General features: G+C 35.9%; 1 protein-coding gene across 2 annotated transcripts; it reads left to right on the top strand.

Annotated features, from left to right (window-relative positions):
* The first annotated feature begins 979 nt into the window (after positions 1 to 979).
* Positions 980 to 12,881, top strand: LOC138321761 (sodium- and chloride-dependent glycine transporter 1-like). 2 transcript variants are annotated; one of them, XM_069265716.1, is made up of 13 exons: positions 980 to 1,308; positions 3,133 to 3,264; positions 3,656 to 3,932; positions 4,161 to 4,293; positions 4,999 to 5,100; positions 5,314 to 5,417; positions 6,316 to 6,440; positions 6,587 to 6,699; positions 7,309 to 7,440; positions 7,591 to 7,690; positions 9,256 to 9,356; positions 10,104 to 10,271; positions 12,230 to 12,881. In XM_069265716.1, the coding sequence occupies exons 1-13, from the start codon at positions 1,182 to 1,184 to the stop codon at positions 12,341 to 12,343; spliced, it is 1,728 nt and encodes a 575-aa protein (XP_069121817.1). In that variant the 5' UTR covers positions 980 to 1,181; the 3' UTR covers positions 12,344 to 12,881. The 2 variants fall into 2 exon arrangements, with proteins under 2 accessions (XP_069121817.1, XP_069121809.1); XM_069265708.1 differs by having other exon boundaries at positions 4,999 to 5,133.
* Positions 12,882 to 19,551: the final 6,670 nt, after the last annotated feature.

Below are 19,551 nucleotides of genomic sequence, written 5' to 3'. Positions count from 1 at the left end.
ATTACAAAAGGTAAGGATTTTGGTTTTGATTCGTATAATAGATTAACGTCCAGGGACGGCTCCCATGTATACAATGTGCTGCTGTGTTTGGATGTCTGTAGGTATTCGTGTTGAAAAAACGGAAGAAATTAAGGAAGTTAGGGTATGTAAATGAAACTGTTTGAGAAGACGTCTAGAAAGCTGTTTTAAATATCGTGAGAATATAGAAAATATGTGTATGTAATTGTCGCTACTAGGACGACAAAGGAAGTATAATAACACCAATGCTAAAGCTAACTTTCATTTAGTTTGGTTAATTATATTTACGTCCCAATAACAGCAAGGGTCATTTAACGACGACATCCTCCCGTGTATGTTTTTCCTTGCGTGTTTGAAGTGCGAGGGACATGTTTTTGAGAGACTGGTATGTCCGTGTTGTTTCTATGGTGTTATTCCACATAATCATGTCGCAGAAGACACCCAGCAACACACAACATCTGGCCATATTATACTGACAACGGGCGAACCAGTCGTCCCTCTCCCTAAATGCTTAATGCTGAGCGTTAAGCAGGAGATGAAACTACCACTGTGCTTTAAGCTGACCATGGAAGTTAAGTATACATTTGAGTTAAAAAAATAGGGATTTTTTCACAAAATCTGTTTCTTACACAACCACTTCCGTTTCAAAGGACTTGCAGTCGCCATTTTGTTTTAACTCTGCTTGAATACAAAAACCGGGTACCGACCCTTATATAAAGTGCGTGAACCACACACAAGTGCAATCAGTCTAACGCTCGCTGTGCAAGGTGTAAAAACACTCGACCGGCTCAAGATTAACGATAGGCATATTTTATCCAAGTAGAGGTCAAACTGTACGTCCTTAGAAACGCAAGGGGCTGTCTCGGAAAAGAATTTTGGGAAAAAACTTTATTATTATTTATTAAGTCTCAAATGTATATTTTTCAACTTGAATCGTCAGCTTTAAGAAGGAGCACACAACTTGACACATGGAGAAGTCTTCTTTGATCCTACCTTCTTAGTGGACCTTAAGATAAAACTAAAGCTGACGAAGCAAATCATGATATGACATAAAACAATTAAAAAATAATACCAAGTATGGTACATGCATTTGATATAGAGGTCAAAGGTTTATCTTTCAAGGGATATCCCTTTGGTGGCAACCCTGATACGCGCATTCCAATATGGCGGCGAACACGTCCCGTGGAAACTGGTCGAACCGATTGGAGTTTTTGTTTTCGTGTATTGGAGTTACTGTTGGGCTCGGAAATATTTGGAGATTTCCTTACATTTGTTATAAAAATGGCGGAGGTAAGATCTAGTGTAATGTCTATCTTAAGTAGGATTCGTTCTGGTATGCATTCTACCTACATATAGTGTTGACGATTGAAACTACCTTTAGATATGTTTCTTACAACAAATACATTATATCAACAACATAGATATGTTCTACATGTACCACCGACCAATTGTAAATTTCTTCCATTATCAACAAGACAGACAAGTATTTTTCTTCGGTAACAAAAGTTACTTACTTCATACATATAACCATCATTGGAAAATTTTAGCTTCTAATTTAAATTCGGAATAAGAAAATTTAAAACGATAATTTGCATTCCGAAAAAAATCCACGGCACTGTGCCCTATAATAATTGAATTTCTGATTGCGCAGATAACAAAATTAATTTATATTTGTCTTAATTATACATATCTATACGCGATTCTACATCGATTATTATCCACCTCTTGGTTACTGTGTATGATCTGTCGGCGGTGGGACATCTTTCATACAAGCTAAATAGTATATACATACATATAGTTATGAATGTAAATATCAAATTGTACATAATAGTTCCTTTGTTAGTGACTGACAAATGTACGGTGGTGCATTTAGGACATACAAAATCTCATGTTCTATCATAAATATCTTTGTGTTAAAAATCACATCTGCAGCCGAGCTATTTTCTTGAGCTTATAATTCCTCAGGCGGTCGACAATATCTCGAGCGAATGCATATCAAACACCTATTTGGAAAACATGCACTTCGGTTTTCAGTCGAAAATTATCTGTATAAAACTTTTACACCACTTTATCATTATGTAATCGTTAACTTAAACATTATTTTTTACTGCTGCCAAAGATGTCTTGTAATCTCTCTGAACCAAAGGTTATCAATGTTTGTACAAAACATAGATTAGGATTTTAAATTTCATAGTACCGGGAGATTTTTTTGTATTTTTTTTTTTTTTCGCATGGAACTATAAAAAGTGCATCTACAGATAATATAATCATAGTCTAGCTGCGAAATTGAGAACAATTAAAATATAGATTTGAACAGACCCTCTAAAAGGAGCATGACACCATGTGTTCCAAAAGAGTAGACGTTCACTGCTTCATTGATAACTAGCATACAAGTCAGATTACCAAACATAACTGGGGTCCAAATACTGAATCACACCGGCGATTAAAAAGTACTAAACACGTCTATTTCAATATGACCCAAGAGAAACAGAAATACATTTGTTGACAAGAAAACTTCCTAGTCTTTATCATCCTTAACCGTCCGAAATAAATATATGTACTGATTGTTTCCTCAGGATTTAACGTATGTTGTAACTTTCACAACATACAAGTGAGCGGAGATATGCTATTACTGTGTTCATATAATTGGTTCACACGTACAAATCTCATGGACTTTAATATTTCCATGTTTTCAAATCAAATGAACTAATTCTATTAATTAAGTAAAATGAATAGGAATACTAACATGTTTTGTAGTTGAATTAAACCATGAGACGATTGTTTGTTTGTTTGTTTGTTTGATTAATTAACGTCCTATTAACAGCTATGTTCATGTAAGGACCATATGATTCCTACTTATGATGTGAATCGGTTAATTTGTTTGTTTGTATGATTAATTAACGTTCTATTAACAGCTATGGTCATGTAAGGACGGCCTCCCATGTGTGTTGCGTGTATGTTGTGACAGGTGCGTGTTTTGGGAGACTGCGGTATATTCATGTATTGTTTTCTGTATAATGGAACTGTTGCCCTTTTTATAGCGCTATATCACTTAAACAAATATCTTTACAGATAACCAAATACGGTATCCGGTGTAATTTATTTTCATTGTAGGTGCCTTCCTCATTCCCTATTTCCTGTTCCTTGTTATAATTGGATCGCCGGGTGTTTTCCTACAGTTTACATATGCTCAGTACTCAAATCTAGGACCAGGAAAAGTCTGGGAATGCTGTCCCTTATTCAAAGGTTTGTGTGTTTATTTGAATGTCAATATGATATAAACACTCGATCACAATCTTGACATGGAACAAAGCTGTGTTATGCTCTTTCGTTGCATCAACCAGATTTTAAAAAGTATTTATTACAATAGTGATGATCTCGGATGTCTAACAAGCATTTCATTTAGTTTGCAAGCGAGCATTTAAGGCCATTAGACATGGACATAATAAGTCATATAATGACAGCATCATATGTATGCGAAACGTGTGTGCAAGAAAAACTGCGTAGTCTTTATGAATGGATTCATTAAAGTCTTACTGAAATATACGTTCGAATAACTACAGAAAATCCCAAACGACTGATATTTTTGTTTGGTTTTAGTAAAATAGTTATAAAACAAATCTTGAAAATTTCGCAGGTGTTGGCTACGGTATGATGACGCTCACTGCCGTCCTGGGGTTATATTACACTGTCATCATCTCGTGGACGCTGTACTATTTCGGTATGTCTTTTTCGTCCACCATTCCATGGTCAACGTGCGATAATCACTGGAACACACGACTGTGCTTCGCCAGGACTATGGGGAATTATAATGATACTGGAAACTTCACCATACAAGCGAATTATCTGAACTCCACTCTCAACACGTACGCAAATGGGTCACTACTGAAAACACCCCCCGAAGAATTCTGGGAGTAAGAAATCAATAATTATGTTCTATCTAATAACTGTTTTCTTACTCATTTTTACAGACTCCTGCTTTTAAACATTTTGGTTCAGAAGGTAAATGAAGCGTAATTTTGTGTATATTGATATGTCCTGTGTGTTTTTTACACCCACCTGATGTTTCCCCAGTAACATTTCGTCCGATAAAGTAGAAAGTGATAATCATACATAATAACTCGCTATTATATTTATTACAGGAAAAATGTCCTAGAACTCACAGAGAGCATCCAAACCCTAGGCACGGTCCGTTGGCCATTGCTCCTGTGTGGGTTGGTCACGTCAGTCATCATATTTCTTTGTCTCATTAGGGGAATACATACCTCGGGAAAGGTAATGTACTATCGAGTTAAAGGACTTTAACCTGGCAGTTTATATACTATGCATGTCCATAAATAACACAACACCCACATACTTTGTGCTACGTGCGCCATTTCTCGACATATAGTCTCTTATGTATGACTCTTCTTAGCGGCATAAGACGTATTTCACGACATGAGTTCCTTTGTTCTTATCTCAATTTATTAATAATTAGGTTAGCATATTCAACGTTTCATTCTCGGCGGCCTTTGCAATGATATTTTACCATCAATGGAACCAAAAAGAAATGTTAACCGTCTTTTGCAGAAAACATAATTTTCTGTTCTTCGCAAATGATCAGCCATTTTACACCTGGGTCATGTCGTATATTATATGAAAATGGTATTCAATATAGATGAAACTTTATTATTACCGATAGCAATTGAATGCTTAACTAAGGAAATTCAGTAGTATTTTACAATTGACGAATCGCCAGGTGGTAAAACGTGCAACTAGGCAATGTCGGAACATACACCATACAAAATTAAGCCGGGTCGTAAATTAGGCTGTTTATATCTGGCGCACCGTTATTTGAGTATTTAACCAGTGGGAAAGTCGGTATATTGTTATTGGATGGGAGCATCATTTGCATTTGTAGGATTTATCTGATGGTATTGCCTATTGTAATGCGGATCATTTTCTTCATTGATAATGCACACATTAGTGTTTATATTTCAGGTGATGTATGTGATGGCGACTGTCCCCTATATTTTCCTGATAACTCTCCTAGTCCGTGGCCTGACACTTCCGGGCTCCCTACAGGGACTTCGATACTACATGGTGCCGAGATGGGAAGAGCTCCTTAAATTTTCGGTAAAAAAATGTATCGGTAACCATAATTTAGGCAGGCATTTAGCACTCAAATTATATTGTTGTATAACCATACACCCAATGTGTTAACCTGTTCAACATCAATTTTGTGTCATACTCTGAAAATTAAGTTCGATATATGAATTAATTTTCTTTGTCAAAGTTTTAACTTTTATCGAACAGGTATGGGTTGACGGCGCCACGCAGACTATATACTCTCTCGGCTTGCCTTCAAGTGCTCTAATTGCTTTGGCCAGTCATAATAAATTCCATAACAACATGTACAGGTATGGACTGTGAATCCTACTTTTTTCAGTCCTATTCGCGAATACAATTTCCATGGCTGCAGGTAGCAGTGAAGATAGGCTAAAACAAAACGGTCGGTCTTCTCATTTCTTACATTTGGAAGTGGTAGTTAAATATGTTGCATAAAATGCTTTGAATTCTGAGACGATCACTGAATTAATCTACCCTTAAGGTAGCACCATACCTTTGGGAAAACCCATGTCATTTTTTCTGTTAAGTCTTATTTTCATGAATTTTCATGCATATTTCAAAACTGTATAGAAAAATGGGTGTTCTCGAACTACATTAATAAATACAAAAAGTATATACATGACGTCAAAGTAATTGTTTTTTAAACGGCGGACGGCGTATTCAAATGCCGACTATTTCCTTACAAGTAAATCTAATGTATCCGCAAAATAATCCATTATTGTTTGGTTTGATATTGAATGATCAAATTATGTTTTGTCATAACTGACAGTCGTTTACAGGAAAATGATACAAAAGGAAACTTTATGTATTAAAAAAATAGTATGCGTCAGAAATACATGTTTCAAGAATCTTGAAACGCTGGGCCGTTTACAGAGGTGAACTTATGGAGACCGCAATGCACCCTATGAGATATTGGAAAATCTATTCTCATTTACGACAGGGAGCACACAAACCTCAGAGATAGCATCTAATATTCACTTCAGTGCTTTCATTTGATTTATTTAATGATTGAAACATTCAATATTATACGTAGATAATTTTCACCTATTAAAAATTATCCAAGCAGAATGTCGTAGCGTATCGGAAACCATTCTGAAATTCAAAACAACTTCGGCAGCTTCCGGTTTCGCGTCATATGAACTGGCTTGGTTTTCAAAAGTATGGACCTACCTCAATTCTTATTTACAGAGACGCTATATTTATTACAATATGTGATGCGTTCACCAGCTGGTTTGCCGGATGTGTTGTGTTTGTAACGCTAGGTTACATGGCAGATCAGACGAACCTGTCAATAAAGGAAGTAGTGGACCAAGGTATGCTACCAAACATAAAAGAAGATGTAAAGAATAAAGTGTAACCGTTACGTATGTCATTATACAGAGGATTGGATTCGATTTGGTACCTTTGGCGTAATTTCATTATTTATGCCCTTTTCAAGAAATTATGAAATGTTCTACAGGTCCCGGTGTAGCGTTTATAGTGTATCCCGAGGCCCTCGCCACTCTCAAATTTCCGCAACTATGGTCGGCCATCTTCTTCCTGGTCCTCTTTACTGTTGGACTCGACTCCCAGGTAAGGGGTCTTTAATGATGTCTCATCAGTCAAATTGATTTCTATAGCAACAACTTCAATTTGTTCCCTCGTAACAGTGTTATAGAAAATACCCCAAATAAATGGTTTCGTCATGGTCGAAAAACTTATAACTTACCTTAGCACCTTTGTATGTTTTTAATTTGCAAATACAGCATTGAAGATATTTCTATCAGTTAAATTTAAATGGTATGAGGTAGTTTTATTTTTTCAATATATATTTATATTAAAGGGACCTAAAACATGTAAATGGTTCTTGAACTCCATTTAAGCATTGATGTCACTATTTTTTAATTTTATCGGGGTATGAAAAAAAAATTGCGTTTGCAAACAATTTTTTTTTTCATACCCCTATAAAATTAAAAAATAGTGGCATCAATACTTATAATTAATTTCATACTCTTAATTTTTTCATACAAAAAATATTGGCCAATCAGAAAGCCGGATTTGGTATGAAAACAAAGAAAAATTAATTATTTGTAAGTGCATCCTCTATTCCCATGGACGTATATATAAAACCTTGACTATTCTACATAATTGCTTATGCTGTTGAATTTAAACGCCATCACAAAATTCCTGTTTTCTTTTAAGGTCGTACATATACAGCTACTGTACATTGGATTGACAGATAGCTGGCCAAAGATATTCGGCAGGAACAAACTACTAACAGTAGCAGGAATCATCAGTGTATCAACATTAATTGGAATTATATTTACCACACAGGTAGGTGTACGCTATTACACGAACTAGGTGCGAGATGATTTCACCCAATTCTTGTTTAATGTTGAAAACAGTTGAATGACGTCATAACGGCGACGATTCCATCACTTTTTGTCATGCTTCTCTGAAATATAAGCATCTTTACGCTTTCAGGGTGGAATGTATGTTGTTCAGTTGATGGACTGGTATCTCTCCAGTATATCACTGATGGTTCTGGTCGGTACAGAAGTCACAGCTCTAGCATGGGTATACGGTACGTATTGCCATTACGGGGCGTGGAGGCTCAGCGTGTTTAAAATGCTTGAACCTGCGTAATGTTCTATCAAATACACATACTCCCATCACGTGGTGCCATAGCCGTGTGAGTGTACGATATTACCAGAGATCAAGTGAATTTTACGATAAGCCCTTCACTACATTGCCACGAGTTTAAGGCTGCTGTAAATGTACGCATTTGCAAGTTGCAGTCCTTCACAGCACTACTTCAAACAATAATATCCATACAAAATTTTAAAATTTAAAAATAGGCAAAATTACCACAATAATTAATTTCCATAATAAAGATTAACTTAATTTCTTCCCAAAACCCTAATTAATTAAACTGTTGAACGCCTTGTTCGTTCAGATCTTAAATAGACTAATCGGGTTTGGTAAATTCGAATACGTCGTTCATATATTGCTGATAAGCAAAATGTAATATCCGCGAACAAACAGTTTGTTACATCAATGTATTACAGTATATAGTATTGGTCTAAAGTCTACAAGAGATCTCATTTTTATAACAGCGTTTTGTTTTTCTAACAAATGGTAGCTTTGTGCAAACTTACAGCTGAAGAGAGACAATTCATTCGCAGTGATGGTTGTTGTAATTTTATTTATAGATCACATCTGTGTATTTATATGTTCGTTTCTGTCATTATAAATACATTGAAGCTTTCTGTATGCCTCGCGTGTTATTGACATATGTTATAGTGAAAGGTAATGAATAACAGGCAACACTTATACAAATATAAAAACAAAGTTGAAATGAAAGGAGATGACAGAGTTTAGGATCTCTATTTAATACATGAAATACTCTTTATTTACACCAGTCTGGTTTCTTTCTTTGTGTTTTTAATCGCCATTTTAGGCATTTAGAATGACTTGTAAGTGCTAGAAAAAATAACTAGGTATGAAGTGCGAAATGTGCTTTCCAGTCTGACAATTTTGTCCAGTTCGATCCTTTTGGTCCACCAGTTCCCTTAGTTTTATTCCGTCAGTGATAAACGAGTAGCTTATATGATTGATGAAGCCAGGAATTGATCTGTTTCTTACAGTACTTAATGCGTCTAACATTCCCTCGAAACGAGCGCGAAACGCAAAACGCAAACGAAATGTTAAACGAAAACGAACGAAAAACGCTCGACGAAACAAAACGCAAACGAAACTTAACGAAAGAAACGCAAACGAATCTAAAACGCGTTTGAGGGAATGTTAGACGCATTAAGTACTGTACCCCAAGAGTAGAAATTCATCTGATTTTTGTAACAAATTACTGTCTAGCGTTTTTATTTCCACTCCTCATTTTCCTTGTATTCCTTCAATCAAGATACATTTTAAAGTTTCCTTTCCATTTAAATTTTAAATCAGTTAAGATATCCGACAAAAAATTAAGGTGGTAATTTTTTGTTTTGTCGTTGAATAGAAATCGACACTAGCAAATGTTCACATCTATTGTTAAACAAATATTTTACATTATATATATAAATACATATATACATCTCTCTGGGATGTTTGACTTGAACTAGGTGTGATTCAATGTGTATTGTTTCACTGTAGGTGCCGACCGTCTCTACAATGATATTGAAGCCATGATCGGTTACAAGCCAACGAAACTATGGATGTTACTTTGGAAGTTTATCATGCCTATTCTTTACGCGGTAAGCTACATTGAAATCGTCCTCTGGTAGTTTGGATGGAAAACTTTAGTTTATCTAACATCAGGTAGGCAAGTCAGTAGGCACGCGCTACATATAACGTGTAAAGTCATCATATAAGTTGCTTAACTAAGTCTAAAATTATAACGTCATCGAGAGGACTTTTTGTTTGTCTTGAGTCTTCCTGAGAAAACATGTACTGAATCACAAAACATTTTTGCATGAAGATGCCTGCATATATAGAGAAGATTTATATAGGCTTAGCCTGTTATCTAATCATTTGTTTGTTTGATTAATTAACGTCCTATTAACAGCTATGGTCATGTAAGGACGGCCTCCCATGTATGCAGTGTGTTGCGTGCATGTTGTGCGAGGTGCGTGTTTTGGGAGACTGCGGTATATTCATGTTGTGCCTTCTTGTATAGTGAAACTGTTGCCCTTTTTATAGTTAAGACCTATAATACTTTTATTTAGTAATTATTGTTATATTATTTAGTTTATGTAAATGAATTAGCGTAATTCTAAAAATATGGTATCGAATATGAAATACTGGTAAATTATAGAATTTCTTTTTAAACCCTCAACCCCCTGAGATGTTTTTAAGTTTCAAGTGCAAGCCATAATAATTCGTCTTCAACTTCCAAAACCTTAAAATTGTAGATAGTTATTTTCGTTTTTAATAGGACAGAAGAGTAAAAGCATGCAACATGTTTTGAGTTTCTAACTTCTCGTTTATAATTTGCCTTTCAGTGTTTATGGCTAGTAGGTGTGATAAACCATCAGCCGGTGGCGTACGGTTCGACTCCCTATCCTGGCTGGTCTATAGGAATTGGGTGGATTATCGCACTTCTACCTCTCATCCCTATACCACTCACGGTATTAATTACACTGAAGCGTCAGAAAGGATCTCTAAGACAGGTAAGCATCATGCTTTATTACAAATATTTCGATGGCAACGTTTCGTAGAAATATAATGTAATTCGCTTTGTGCTAATTGCGTGAAGTCTGTGGGATCTGTCCCGTGGCCGACAAACTCCAAGATCAACAAAAGTGGAAGAGTCTGTTCCTGCTTTGCGCTCAGCGTAAAGGGAATTGGACGACTAGTTCGCTCGTTGTCTGTGTCATGTGACCGGGCGAGGTGAGTTGCTTGGTGTCTTCGACGGCATGCTTTAGTGATATAGTACTGTAAAAAGGGCAAGTGTCCCACTATACAAGAAGACACAACATGAATATACCGCAGTCTCCCAAAACACGCATCTGTACTTCATACACGCAACACACCGCATACATTAGAGGCCGTCCTTACATGACCTTAGCTGTTAATAGAAGTTAATTTATTAAACAAACTAATGCATTAATGTAAATAGCCTAGTTAATCTCGAACCACTCACCTGTGGTCAGCCTAATCTGTCAAGCGTAAGACTTTAATTTCCTCATAACTGTATGATCTGAAAAAACGACCTAATTTTGTATCTTATCTGGTGTCTTCTACCCAATATCTCCCTTGCCCCGTCTCACTGTTGATCTTTCGTTGTTCCTATGAATAGGCTCTGGGTTTTGTTAATTTGATTATATCCTAGTAACAATCAGGGTCAATTAAGGACGGCCTCCCGTGTATGCGGTGTGTTGCGTGTATGAAGTCCTCAAATGGGTGAAATCGAAGCCAAAAGTAAGACCGTGTCAAGAGAGGTGTAAGGAAGAAGAAAGTTAGTTGAGAAGAAGGTGAAAGACAATATCTAAAATTTAGTCGCCTTTCCTGATATGTCGATGTAAGGAACAAAATATAACTATGTATAGTTATAGTTGTCCATTGAAATATATAACATCAATATGTGTCGTTAGATTTGTAGGCCTACCTGCTGCCCGACTGCAGTTAATTGTAAAAGACGACTTTTAACATCAAATATTTCTTTTTCCAAATGTCTCCCTTGATAGTGCTTTGCTTTTGGCCTTAAGTTAAACGTCCACCCCTACGAGAGGCTTACGGCAGTCATATTATCTGGCACCCTAGTACCCCCATTTCAACCAAAAGTAAAGTATATCTTTGATAGGACTTTGGAAAAGTGGCATATACACGATATCAACGATAAAACCATAAGGTTAACGGAAAAGGACACAACAATTTCTTATTGTTTTGTTACCGGTACATTATTATTATTATTTTTAGCAAGCCAACGAGATTGATGCGAATATCGGGATAGCTCATAAATGTGCCACAGACTATATCGAAGTCGATTTCATGTACATATTGTAGTTATGTTGAAAAGGATATGTATCGCCATAAAGACTTCTTTTTGAAAATTTATCTGTAATGTTTTGAAAGAAAAGGTATCGATCTTCCCAATGGCATTACTGGCAACCATGTTCGTGAAGACTCATAAAAAGGGAGTTGGACGACCGATTTGCCCGTTGCCAGTGGGACCGGATGGAGTGCGATTGATTTGTGTCTTCGGCTGCATACTTCTTTCTGGGAAATAGCACTATAAAAAGGACAATATTTCTTCTATTACAAGAAGACAAAAAATGCACCACGCACTTCACATACGAAAAACTCCGGATATATAGAAGGCCTTAAATGACACTGGCTGTTAATAAAGTATGATAAAGTAACAAAGATATTATTTCTCCCGATACACCATTGTAGAGTAGATATTCGTTATCGCAAGCGTTCAGCATAAAGAGAGTAGAAAAACACGTTTCCCTGCTGTTAGCATCAGGACGTTTATCAGCTCACCAACCAAACGATCAATTGGGATTAACCAATGAACTGATTGCTGATATTGTATTTAATTTGACATGCTTATAAATATATAGTTGTTGGTTTTTTTATTCATTTCACTCATCGCTTTAATCGTATTGTTTGTGTATCATTTCAGAGACTTTCTCAATCGTTGAAGCCCACTCGTGAATGGCAGCCCGCTGATTCTTCCCGCCAAAACAGCAGCGAGGTTCAGATGAAATTAAATGAAAACAACGATGATCCTATTTGACTTGTTTTATGAAACCATAGAACATCTTCAGTTTATTAGAACGTAATGATATATTTACACATACAAGGAGTCTCATATTACGATATACAAAATAATGTACTTTCTTCATTCAATTGTTTGTAGAATATTGAGCATAGGAGCTTTACTATTTCTTCAGTGTTATCTTGACAGCAGTTTTCCTGATATCGGTTTGCAAATTTGGCGCACATGTATGCTGTGCGTAAAGCAAACAAGAACGCATCCATGATTTTTTTTCATTAGTGGTTTGAAATAAACGTTACATTTTCGTAGTGGACAGAATTTTTATGAACATAAAGCGACTTTGATTGTCTTAGAACATGTTAAATTATATGATAAAATGTATTGTGGAAGAAACAAATACATTGTGTTCGGTCTTCTTGCAGTAAACACCGATATTTCCTAGTTTCTAATTAGATAGTAAATTCATAGAAGCTGATGTCTTACTCTGAAGCACCGTAATGGCTGATAGCCAAAACTATTTTATTCCATACAATGTTTTTATAAAATCGAAATTTACTATCTGTGTTTTTGTTCTTACTTGCCTGTGTCTTATCCTAATCTTTTAGATACATGTATTACTGGTCTTCTGTCCTTGAAAGTGCTGCATGACTTGTAGTTTGGCCCTAAATGACTTTTGTAAAACACAACCAAACAAACAAAAAATGATTCAACGAATTTTTGAATTTCGCATACATAACAACAGTCATATATCCTTTCTGTGTAGGGATTTTAACAATACCTTCAAAATCAGTAGCAATTCCTATATTATTGATTCTTCTTATTTATCCATACCCTTATGTTATGGAGTTTTGTGTAATGCTTTTTTAATAGTTCATGTTGAAGAATGGCTTGTGTTCAAAACATTTAATCACTAGCCTTTTGTAGTTTTACTTTAGGTCCCGAGTTCACCTGGAAGACAAAACGAAAGAAATCAATTGGTTACAAGATAATATCTGGCTTATAGAATTTATCATACGAATATGTATGTATGTTTTGCCAATCAATATCAGTTTCAAATTTATGTGACCTCTTCGGAACCGGAAAAAAATCCAAATTACTAAAATTAAGTGGATTAATTGAATCTCATATGAGTTAGTTTAAACTTTCTTTATCTAATTTCTTCATACAACAATATAGTATACAATTGATATGAGTGAAAATAGAAATTAGTGTCTAAGACACTTATGTTAATCTATCACATTGACATTAATTTACTAATACATTCTTGATAAGACAGCATATAAAAAGTTTACTCATGGAAAGTTTGAAAAATATTGAAATTTAATAAATTGAAAAGAATTTTCTAGGGAAACATGGGTAGAAATAGTAAAATAAATAGGATTTAATGATAGGAATTTTAGAGAGAAAAAATGGGGAGGGGGGAGGGTTTTGGTTAAAATAGCATATATAGACAAAGTTGAATTAAACAGTAGTTGAAATCTACCGGATTTAAGAATGTAATTGTGAACAGCTATGCAGATTGCCTTATTTTCGTGTACAGATAGTGTTTCGTTCCCAAACAGAGGAAGACCTACAGTATTAGTATATGGTAATGGAACGTATAAATCGTGTTCGAACTTCGTCATACCTAGTACATTCTAATAAGAAGTGAGAATACTGAAGTAGTTGGGTTCGATCTAATATTAGAAGTTTGTTCCAGTGGTCTATCGTGGATGATAAAAATGATTTTTATAAGAGATGGATTTACATAGAATTAGGGTAATGAATGTATGATCAGAGTTCCGAGTTTCATATCTATGCACATCTGAGACGGTGGAAGGAATTAGGTTGGATAGGTACATAGGTGTATGTTGGTAAAACATTTTGGGGAAGTGGGTGATTTTTATGTTTTGTCTTCGATCAAATAAACTTGTCCATCCTACTTCACGAAATAAGTTTTCAATACTTGTTAATTTAGTTGCTCCAGATACTATGCGAGCGGCTTCAATGTTGATTTTTTTCTATTTTTTCCCTCGAATTCTTTAGGTATGTTTCCCCATAAAATATCGCCATACTCAAGAATTGGTCGTATGAAGGAGACATATATAGTTGGAAGGGTTTGCCTATCCAACTGAAATTTTAAGGTTCTGATGATGTTAAGTTTAGAAGTTTTCGCCAGTTATGATATGGTTTACATGATCCCACCAGTGACCATCGCCAGAGAAATACACACCAAGATGTTTATGTAATTGCACAATATTAATGGGGATATCGTTCAAATGTAGGGGAGGGTAATCAGTGAGATAAGGATTACTTTATCCGAGTAAACTATTTGAATGTCCTTTCATTACTTGACTATACAACAACTGACTGGGGGAAATTACAGATGATGGCTTGCTCGGATACAGTACAAACGCACTGGATGTCTTGCATTTGCATACTTTTATAGAGTATTTAGTTGGTGCTTTGCTGTCATTTCTGCATGAGTGTCAAGTATTCTCGGGTACTGAGATAGGTTCTGTATTGTGTGTCAAGTATTCTCGGGTACTGAGATAGGTTCTGTATTGAGTGTCAAGTATTCTCGGGTACTGAGATAGGTTCTGTATTGTGTGTCAAGTATTCTCGGGTACTGAGATAGGTTCTGTATTGAGTGTCAAGTATTCTCGGGTACTGAGATAGGTTCTGTATTGAGTGTCAAGTATTCTCGGGTACTGAGATAGGTTCTGTATTGTGTGTCAAGTATTCTCGGGTACTGAGATAGGTTCTGTATTGAGTGTCAAGTATTCTCGGGTACTGAGATAGGTTCTGTATTGAGTGTCAAGTATTCTCGGGTACTGAGATAGGTTCTGTATTGTGTGTCAAGTATTCTCGGGTACTGAGATAGGTTCTGTATTGAGTGTCAAGTATTCTCGGGTACTGAGATAGGTTATGTATGAGTGTCAAGTATTCTCGGGTACTGAGATAGGTTATGTATTGTGTCAAGTTTCTCGGGTACTGAGATAGGTTCTGTATTGTGTGTCAAGTGTTCTCGGGTACTGAGATAGGTTCTGTATTGTGTGTCAAGTGTTCTCGGGTACTGAGATAGGTTCTGTATTGTGTGTCAAGTATTCTCGGGTACTGAGATAGGTTCTGTATTGAGTGTCAAGTATTCTCGGGTACTGAGATAGGTTCTGTATTGTGTGTCAAGTATTCTCGGGTACTGAGATAGGTTCTGTATTGTGTGTCAAGTATTCTCGGGTACTGAGATAGGTTCTGTATTGAGTGTCAAGTATTCTCGGGTACTGAGATAGGTTCTGTATTGAGTGTCAAGTATTCTCGGGTACTGAGATAGGTTCTGTATTGAGTGTCAAGTATTCTCGGGTACTGAGATAGGTTCTGTATTGAGTGTCAAGTATTCTCGGGTACTGAGATAGGTTCTGTATTGAGTGTCAAGTATTCTCGGGTACTGAGATAGGTTCTGTATTGAGTGTCAAGTATTCTCGGGTACTGAGATAGGTTCTGTATTGAGTGTCAAGTATTCTCGGGTACTGTGATAGGTTCTGTATTGAATGTCAAGTATTCTCGGGAACTGAGATAGGTTCTGTATTGAGTGTCAAGTATTCTCGGGTACTGAGATAGGTTCTGTATTGAGTGTCAAGTATTCTCGGGTACTGAGATAGGTTCTGTATTGAGTGTCAAGTGTTCTCGGGTACTGAGATAGGTTCTGTATTGAGTGTCAAGTATTCTCGGGTACTGAGATAGGTTCTGTATTGAGTGTCAAGTATTCTCGGGTACTGAGATAGGTTCTGTATTGAGTGTCAAGTATTCTCGGGTACTGAGATAGGTTCTGTATTGTGTGTCAAGTGTTCTCGGGTACTGAGATAGGTTCTGTATTGTGTGTCAAGTGTTCTCGGGTACTGAGATAGGTTCTGTATTGTGTGTCAAGTATTCTCGGGTACTGAGATAGGTTCTGTATTGAGTGTCAAGTATTCTCGGGTACTGAGATAGGTTCTGTATTGTGTGTCAAGTATTCTCGGGTACTGAGATAGGTTCTGTATTGTGTGTCAAGTATTCTCGGGTACTGAGATAGGTTCTGTATTGAGTGTCAAGTATTCTCGGGTACTGAGATAGGTTCTGTATTGAGTGTCATGTATTCTCGGGTACTGAGATAGGTTCTGTATTGAGTGTCAAGTATTCTCGGGTACTGAGATAGGTTCTGTATTGAGTGTCAAGTATTCTCGGGTACTGAGATAGGTTCTGTATTGAGTGTCAAGTATTCTCGGGTACTGAGATAGGTTCTGTATTGAGTGTCAAGTATTCTCGGGTACTGTGATAGGTTCTGTATTGAGTGTCAAGTATTCTCGGGTACTGAGATAGGTTCTGTATTGAGTGTCATGTATTCTCGGGTACTGAGATAGGTTCTGTATTGAGTGTCAAGTATTCTCGGGTACTGAGATAGGTTCTGTATTGTGTGTCAAGTATTCTCGGGTACTGAGATAGGTTCTGTATTGTGTGTCAAGTATTCTCGGGTACTGAGATAGGTTCTGTATTGTGTGCCTCTAATTGCTAATTACTTACAGACTTAGAGAATTATGTTACATATAGACGTGTCATAACGACAGATGCGAATACTTCTGTCACCTTTAACCATTAATCACCATTCGAAAATAAATTACATATTTACAGTTTGCACTGACATGGACTCATTAACTATGTGTTCTAGTAGTATCAGTATTAGTGTATAATGCTAGAAGAACACGTGCGGCGGTTATATTGTAAAGACGATCCATCAAGGGGAGGTAACTCTATATAAAAAGTCGGAAATGAGTTTGCAAAATATAAAGAGATGTTGCTTAAGACGTTAAAGCATTGTTAAACGTTTAACTGATTTTGGCACTTTTATATTTTTGCTAAAAATGAAAGAAACGCGGAACTATTTTCTTTCGTTGTCAATGCTGCAATGCGGCGGGAAACGTGGGGTCATGACCCCACTTTTGGTAGGAACATACAAATGTATGAATGACTCGATTACAATCAGCTGTTTCATCAAATTTTTTGAAGTGACGGGGAAAAAAAATACAAATATTAATAAAAAAAAATACCAACTGTCGCTAGAGGGTGCCGTCACACAAAATTAAATTTCCCCCAATTTGCACAGAGCCTAATTTGACAAATGTGACCTCCCCTGAAAGATGACGTGATTGTTTTACCGGCAAATAAATTTTTATTTCTATAAGGCACAACAATGTCTTTTTTGTTCAATTTTTACCGATTGCATGCTGTGGCGGCCATCATGGTTCCTGGTCTGCAAAAGTTGTACATATACAGGTCATCAAAAATGACCTCCAAATAGTTTGATGTCAGTAGTAACAATATGATCTATAACATATAAAAAACGGATCCTTGCTGATCAATGAAGAAAGGGAGATAACTCCTACTGGTTTTAGAAAATTTGAAATCGTAACAAAATTTGTTTTTTTACTTATGATTATCTTATTTTCACTTTATACATCGAAACAAATTTCAGTCGAATTGGAACAGTACTTAAATATCTATAAACAGTTAAATTTTGATTAATTAAAGGCCATGGCAGCTATCTTGGATGCTGGTAAGAAAGAATGGAACCGGTCTGCATATCTGCATGTCACCAGAAATGACCTCTCATTTTATGGAGATCCGACTTAACTTATCTAGAAAATTAAAAAAAATTAAGGTAATCAGACCAACAGTTTTTGTAAAAATGTATTTGTAGGTTTCAATATTTACTTGATAAAAAGTTTGAAACATTTTTTTTTTAAGATGGCAGCCATGTTGGATTTTCAGATTGTCTCATTTTTTGTAAACAAATCTCAAGATCATTCCAGGCGATTTTCAGTTAAGTTTAGCGGAACTGGAAAGGAGGGGTTTTTTTTTAATTCTAATTTTTAAATGGCAGCTGTGGTCAGGACCATCTCAGTATTATGCAATAATGTTATATCAATGGAACCATATAATTTTTACTATAAAAATAGCAACAAATAAAAATGGACCTAAAATTGCTCTCTAAGGAACTCTGGGAGATCCGCGTTCGCAATTTGATACGGTCACAGAATTGGGTTGTTTATTTTTGCATAATTTAGGTAGGCCTACTGGTAATATTTGCACTTTATACATTTAAAGGCACATTTCAGTGAAGTTAATTCGTTACATAATTACGAAGCAAAATATGACATTTAAATGTATTGTTCTACATTCCTTATGAAACATATGACAAGACTAAGTGACAAATTCCACAAAATTGTTAAGCATTTTGATTAATACCATTGAAATTTGAAATCGTTGATCAATACGATTAAGCAGGTACAACATGTACGCTGTACCCTTACCCGAGTCAAAGTCACACACGTTAAACAAATGCAATACATAACCACGTGCACTGAGGAGTTGAAGAAATCATTTTAGACAAGAACATGCATCTAATAATGTTAACGCAACTGTAAGAGCAATTTGAGTAGTTATAGACAAAAAAATCTTTACTATACAGGCAAGGGTCAGGGTTCGGCATACAAGGCAATGTGTAATGGCTTGTACGTTATACCGAAACAGTTTTTGGCCATACATTCACGTCATTTTTTCATTGGAATACGGGCGTATCATGTCCAATAAATACTCAGTTTCGTACTTGATAAGTCATTTAGTTCCATTTGTTTTTGATAGCCCCAGTTTAATTGGTATTTTATTGATATAGTAAATCAACTGTATGCGTTGTCTTCTAATAATCCTTCTCCCCCCCTCCCTATTACAATTTGTTATAATATAAAGTAAACTGGGTATATTTCACCACTGTCCAGTACGACCATATATATATATGTATGTATTTACGCTCAACTATATTACCCTTTACTCATTATGAATTGTTATAATACAATGTGAACTGGTTATATTGTACCGCTGTCCAGTACGACCAGATACACATGTATTTATGCTCAACTACATGACATGGATTCTAATAATCCTTTCTTTATTATAAATTGTTTCAATATAAAGTCAATTGGGTATATTGCACCACTGCTCAGTACGTCCATATATACTGTGTCTCAGATGCTGCATAGGTACTATATGTCTGTGGAACTTTCCTATTCTTTGTGTCTCCCTTGATGTATGTTAACCACACTGTGTCCTTAGTACATTTCAGGGGTCATGTGGTTGCATTTAGTGCCTTGATATTTAATTATAAGTAAACTGAATATACCATACCACTGTACCGTATGTTCAATTACGGTGTACAT

Source organism: Argopecten irradians, chromosome 1 (assembly GCF_041381155.1).
Source record: "Argopecten irradians isolate NY chromosome 1, Ai_NY, whole genome shotgun sequence".
Classification (NCBI taxonomy): domain Eukaryota; kingdom Metazoa; phylum Mollusca; class Bivalvia; order Pectinida; family Pectinidae; genus Argopecten; species Argopecten irradians.
Note: the sequence above shows the minus strand (reverse complement) of the source record. Positions and strands in the feature narration are given on the sequence as shown.